The sequence below is a fragment of the Nicotiana attenuata genome, unplaced genomic scaffold, assembly GCF_001879085.1.
Source record: "Nicotiana attenuata strain UT unplaced genomic scaffold, NIATTr2, whole genome shotgun sequence".
Taxonomy (NCBI): Eukaryota; Viridiplantae; Streptophyta; class Magnoliopsida; order Solanales; family Solanaceae; genus Nicotiana; species Nicotiana attenuata.
This window is the reverse complement of record NW_017670388.1, coordinates 151,647-157,520: the sequence shown is the minus strand read 5'-3', so window position 1 is coordinate 157,520 and position 5,874 is coordinate 151,647. Positions and strand designations below refer to the sequence as shown.

General features: G+C 37.2%; 1 protein-coding gene across 1 annotated transcript; it reads left to right on the top strand.

The window, feature by feature from the left end:
- The first annotated feature begins 2,272 nt into the window (after window positions 1-2,272).
- On the top strand, window positions 2,273-3,399 carry LOC109238708. Its single transcript, XM_019405184.1, has 2 exons — window positions 2,273-2,690; window positions 2,807-3,399. Exons 1-2 carry the CDS (start codon window positions 2,273-2,275, stop codon window positions 3,397-3,399), a joined length of 1,011 nt encoding a protein of 336 aa, XP_019260729.1.
- The last annotated feature ends 2,475 nt before the right edge of the window (window positions 3,400-5,874 follow it).

The following is a 5,874-nucleotide window of genomic DNA, read 5'->3' as shown; positions in this document are numbered from 1 at the left end:
ATGTTCAAAGAAACGACTTTGAAACATCAAATAAGAGCGGGATACAACCCAAACATATCCGAGTCCCTCGGGACCTCGTCCAATCACACCGACCCGCTCCATAACATAACACGGACCTGATCGAGGGCTCAAATCATACCAAATAACATCAAAACTACGAATTGGGCATCGATTCAAGCCTAATAAACAATTGAACTTCAAACTTCCACATCCGATTCCGAAACATATCAAATCACGTCCGATTGACCTCAAATTTTGCACACAAATCACATTTGACATTACAGACCTACTCCAACTTCTAGAATCGGAATCCGGCCTCGATATCCAAAATTCCACTCCCGATCAAACTTCCAAAAACCCCCCAACTTCCAACTTTCGCCAAATGACCCCAAATGACCTAGGGACCTCCAAATCCACATCCGTACGAGCTCCTAAAAACCAAAATCACCATACAAAGCTATTCCCAGGCTTGGTATTCCAAACAGACATCAATAACATTAAAATACACTTCAATCCAAATTTAAGAAATTCTTCCAAAATGCTAACCTTCCACAATAGGTGATAAAACACTCTCGGATCATCCAAAACCCGATCCGGACATATGCCCAAGTCCAAAATCATCATACAAACCTGTTGGAACCTTCAAATCTCGATTCTGAGGTCGTTTACTCAAAAGTCAAACCTTAGTCAATTCCTCCAACTTAAAGCTTCCGAAATTAGAATTTTCTTTCCAAATCAACTTTGAAGTTCCAAAAATTCAATTCCAATCACATGTACAAGTCATAATACCTGAAGTGAAGTTACTCAAGGCCTCAAACTGCCGAACGACGCGCTAGAGCTAAAAACGACCGATCGGGTCGTTACAATAGATATTATTCCTAAATTTCACATGCTTGAGCTAAACCTTTTAATTTGACATTCATCCACTTTACACTTAGATAGTATTTGATTTATTAATATCTATCTATTTTATACTACATATTAGCTGTTTATTAATTCTGTAATCGAGAGAGGCGGAAGAAGTAATACAGTTAATTGTTGTATTGATAAATGTTAATATTTATCTAGTGATATCTATCTATTTTATGTTATAATTGATTCTATACTTATTTGTAATCAAGAGAAGCAAATAGTCTAGTAATTAATTATAACAAGCATGGTAACCGAACGGGACTTGCTAAAAAGAGCATGTTTTAGTTCAAATATATATTTCTGGTTCTTTAATATTGCTATTTCGACAATTAATTTGTATTACCGAAAGGAGCGCAATAAATTGTTCGACTTCAGTAATAATATATATTTGTAATCATGATAGGCATCTATACATTATTGGAAATAGAAATTGAAGAATAAATAATTCTACTGTATAATAGGAATATCAAGTGAAGTCAACCTTTTTATTATATTTGTAAAAAATAAAATATTTTCTATTGCTCTGTTCATACATTTTTTGTTAGTTAATTCACAACTCAACTCTTTCTGATTTCCTAAAATAGTAATTAAAAAAGAAATGTCTGTAAAATAGATAAACCAATCTCTGTGGGTTCGACATCTTTATATCATATAATTTGATAGAGTACGAGTAAAAAATTTACATACGCCAGGCACTCGTCAAATTTTTGGCACCGTTGCCGGGGATTGGCTAAAGTCTACTACAGATCTTTTTTTTGTCTAATTATTTTAACTTTTCTGCAGAAATTTTAGAAAGTGTATGACCCGTTCCTCTTCAAGAGAACTAGTCCAATACGATCTTCAAATTGAAAAATCCTTGCGGTTGTTGCGAAAAGAACAAACCTCACTATCTCAATTTTCACATAAGAGGAAATGGAGAACAAATAACTCAATAAATAGCTTCCACCACACCAAGTAGAAGAACAATTTGATGAGGTGGCGCCACAACATGATAGAATACTTAGAGATTATGCAAGGTCATATCATTTTGAAGGAGAATCAAGTGTGAAGAGACCACCAATTGCAGCAAATACTTTTAAAATTTGTACAACTTGATTAAAACCATTCAACAGTCATGTCAGTTTGTTGGTGATGCAAGTGAAGATCCTCACACCCATCTAATTGATTTTCTTGAATTAGTTGAAATTTACAGGTACAATAGAGTTACAACAGATGCTATTAGGTTACAAATTTTTCCTTTTTCATTAAAAGGTAAAGCCAAATATGGTTGCGAAGTCTACCAAAAGTTTCCATTATGACATGAGACCAAATGACCCAAAAATTTCGTAATAAAAATTTTTGACCTGCAAAAATATTTAAAATGAAGCAAGAAATCAATAATTTCGTGCAAACAGATACTAAATCTGTATATCAAGCATGGGAACGATTAAAAGCAATGTTAAGAAAATGCCCACACCATGATATCCTAGATCCTGATATCTCATATATTTTTTATCATGGTATTAAACCCTATGCTCGAAATGTTATTGATGCCGCATCAGGAGGATCTTTAATGAGCAAAACCAATGTAGAAGCCATGCAAATACTTAATAAAATTTCAGAAAATGTTGTTCAAATACCCTCTCACAGAATGATTGCTAAGAAAGCAACAGGAGTCAATCAAGTTGAAGCTTGGAATTCATTAGCACAACAAATTGCAACTCTGACACAAAAAGTTGAGGCTTTTCAGGCAAATACTCAATCATCATCTCAACATGAGAAATGTGATGTTTGTGGAGGTATTCATCACAATCATGAGTGTCAAGCTTCAACGCAAAATGTGGAACAAGCAAATGCTATTGGTTATAGAACCAGTTAACCCATTTGGTAGTCCCATGGCAAAAAAAATACCCAGGATTCCAATGGAGTAAACTAAATGGTGCTGAAAATCCTCAAAGATTTTTCAATCAAAAGCAGCAGGTGTATGGACCACCTGGTTTTCTGAATCAAAACAGAGGGAAACAAAATTTTCAACAATATCAACAACAGCCCCACAGAGCTCATCAGCAAAGCCTTGAAGATATGATGTACAAATTCATTAAGGCTACAGATGAGAACGTTGAAAGTCAAAACTCAGCCATCAAGAATTTGGAAATCCAGATGAGCCAATTAGCAACCCTCATGTCTGGACAAATAAAAGGTGCTCTACCAAGTAAAACCGAGAAAAATCTAAAAGAACACCTCAAATCCATCTCTCTGTGGTCCGGTAAAACTCTTGATGATCCATATGCATATAGACAAGGAAAGCCACAAGAAGTCGAACATGTAACTAAATGTGAGAATGAATTAAATCTTGAGCTTCCAAAAAATCAAAAAGATAAAGGAAAAAAGGTAAAAGAAAATGAATTGATGACAAATCCTCACTCTGTACCCCTCCCTTTTCCCCAAAAGCTGAAAAGAGAAAAGCTTGACAAACAGTTCTCAAAATTTAAAACAGCTTTACATTAACATACCTTTTACAGATGCTTTGAAAAAAATTCCGGCATATTCTAAATTTCTTAAAGAATTTTTTTCAAGTAAAAAAAAATTGGAAGAAGTTTCAGTGGTTAAGCTTACAGAAAAATGTAGTGCTATACTTCAAAATAAACTTCCATAGAAACCCGTTGATCCAGGCAATTTTACAATTCCTTTTACTTTTGGAGGTGTTCATTTTGAAAAAGCATTATGTGATTCGGGTGCTTCAATAAATCTAATGCCTTTTTCAATTTTCAGAAAATTAGAACTTGGTGAAATGAAGGACACTGGTGTGTCTCTACAATTGGCTGATCAAAGTAATAAAAAATCAAAAAGAATACTTGAAAATGTCGTCATTAGAGTTGATAAATTTTTATTCCTAGTAGACTTTATAGTACTTGAAATTGTAACGACCCAACCAGTCGTTTTGAGCATTTGCACTTCGCTCGCCACTTCTCAGGCATGACTAGTCCCTTATGATGTATTATGACTCATGTAAATCATCGGTTTTGGTTTTCAGGTTAATCAGAATAGATATGGAAGAATGGTTCTCAGCTTGAAGCTTTAAATTTGAAAGGTTTGACCAAGTTTGATATCGGATTTGGATTTTTATGGTTTGGTTAGCTCCGTTGGGCTATTTTGGACTTAGGAGCGTGTCCCGAATGTAATTTGGAGGTCCGTGGTAGATTTAGGCTTGAATTGGCGAAATTAGAAATTCGGCATTTCCGGCCAGCAGTGGAAATTTTGATATCGGGGTCGGAATAAAATTTTGGAAATTGGAGTAGGTCCGTTGTGTCATTCGTGGTGTGTGTGCAAAATTTGTCATTTGGAGGTGATTTGATAGTATTCGGCGTTGTTTGTGGAATTTGAAAGTTCCTAAGTTCTTAAGCTTGAATCCAGAGTTGATTTGATGTTTTGGTGTTGTTTTGATTGATTTGAAGGCTTGACTAAGTTTTAATGATGTTATGGGAGGTGTTGGTATATTTTAATTGAGGTCCCGAGGGCCTCGGGTGTGTTTCGGGTGAGTTTTGAGCGAGTCCGGGCATTATCGGAACTCAGGAAATGGTTCTGGTTCTTAAATCTACCGCTGAGGCGGATGTTCTACCGCTGAGGCGGAAGTTTTACCGCTGAGGCGGTCCAGGGGAGAATCCGCAGGTTCGTTGGTCCGACTTCGGAAGCCAATATCTTTCGATCTACAAGGAACTTTGAGATGATTCAAAAATAAAAGTTGTAGCCCTTCATGTCTAGTTTCCAGAAAAGTAAAGAAACCATAATTTGGACATCTGTAGAGAAAGTTATGGCTAAAATATTAAGGCATGTCTGTGCAGCCACCAGAAGCGCGATCAGCGATGGTTTACCGCGATCAACGGTGATTTTCCGCGGTCAGCGGTGATGGGAATCAGAGAGGTTCACTATAAATACGAGATTTGGGCTTTTATTTCATATTTTGACCTAGAGAGCTCGGGCTTTGGCGATTTTTCGAGGGATTTTCAAGAAAATCATCGGGCTAAGTGATACTAACTCAATTTTGGCTAAAATACATGATTCTAATGCTGAATTCATCATTTGAGTAGAGATTTGGGATGTAATTGGGAAAAATTGGGAACTTCATAAAATGAATTTTTGGGATTCGAAAGCCGATTTGGAGTCGGAATTGAGTGAAACTAGTATGGATAGTCTCATAATTGAATGGGTTATCGGATTTCGAGACGTGGGCCCGGGGCCCGTCTTTTGAGTTGACTTTTTGACTTTTGGCCTTAAGCTTAGCATTTCCTTATGGGATTGATTCCTTTAGCTCGTGTTGATTGTATTGTATTGCTATGGATAGATTCGGAGCATCCGGAGGCCAATTCGAGAGGCAAGGGCTTCGCGGGTTAGAGTTTGGCTTGGTTTGAGGTAAGTAACGCTTCCAAACTTGGTTTTGAGGGTACAAAACCCCGAACTATGTGATATATGATGGTATTGAGGTGATGCACATGCCAAGTGACGGGCGTGCGGGCGTGCATCGTGAGGAATGCAGCTTGGTTCATTTCATGGCATCGCGTAGTAACTCTTTCTTGTTGATATTCGTGTTTCTATCATGTTATTAAGTAAAGGTGCTATGAATCATGCTAGACATCCTGTTAGGGCTTTACGCCGATACTGTTGAGACCCGAGTGGTCGTTTCTTGCTGTCATCTCATTACATTCAATGATTTTCTGTACTCAGTCTTGTTCATGCATATCATATCATGTCTCAGTCTCAGTTATTATTATTTGGCACATCATATCATTGTTTTGGGCTAGTTTCATGGCATTGTGAGCCCGTGTGTGTGAGACTGGAGAGTGATGACTGAGTGAGGCCGAGAGCCTGATTATGAGTGACAGTTATGGGTCGGGCTGCACGTCATAACGGATTAATGATACATGCTTTCGCTGGCTATGTTATGGCGCTTGGGACGTAGGAGCCCCTCCGGAGTCTGCACACCCA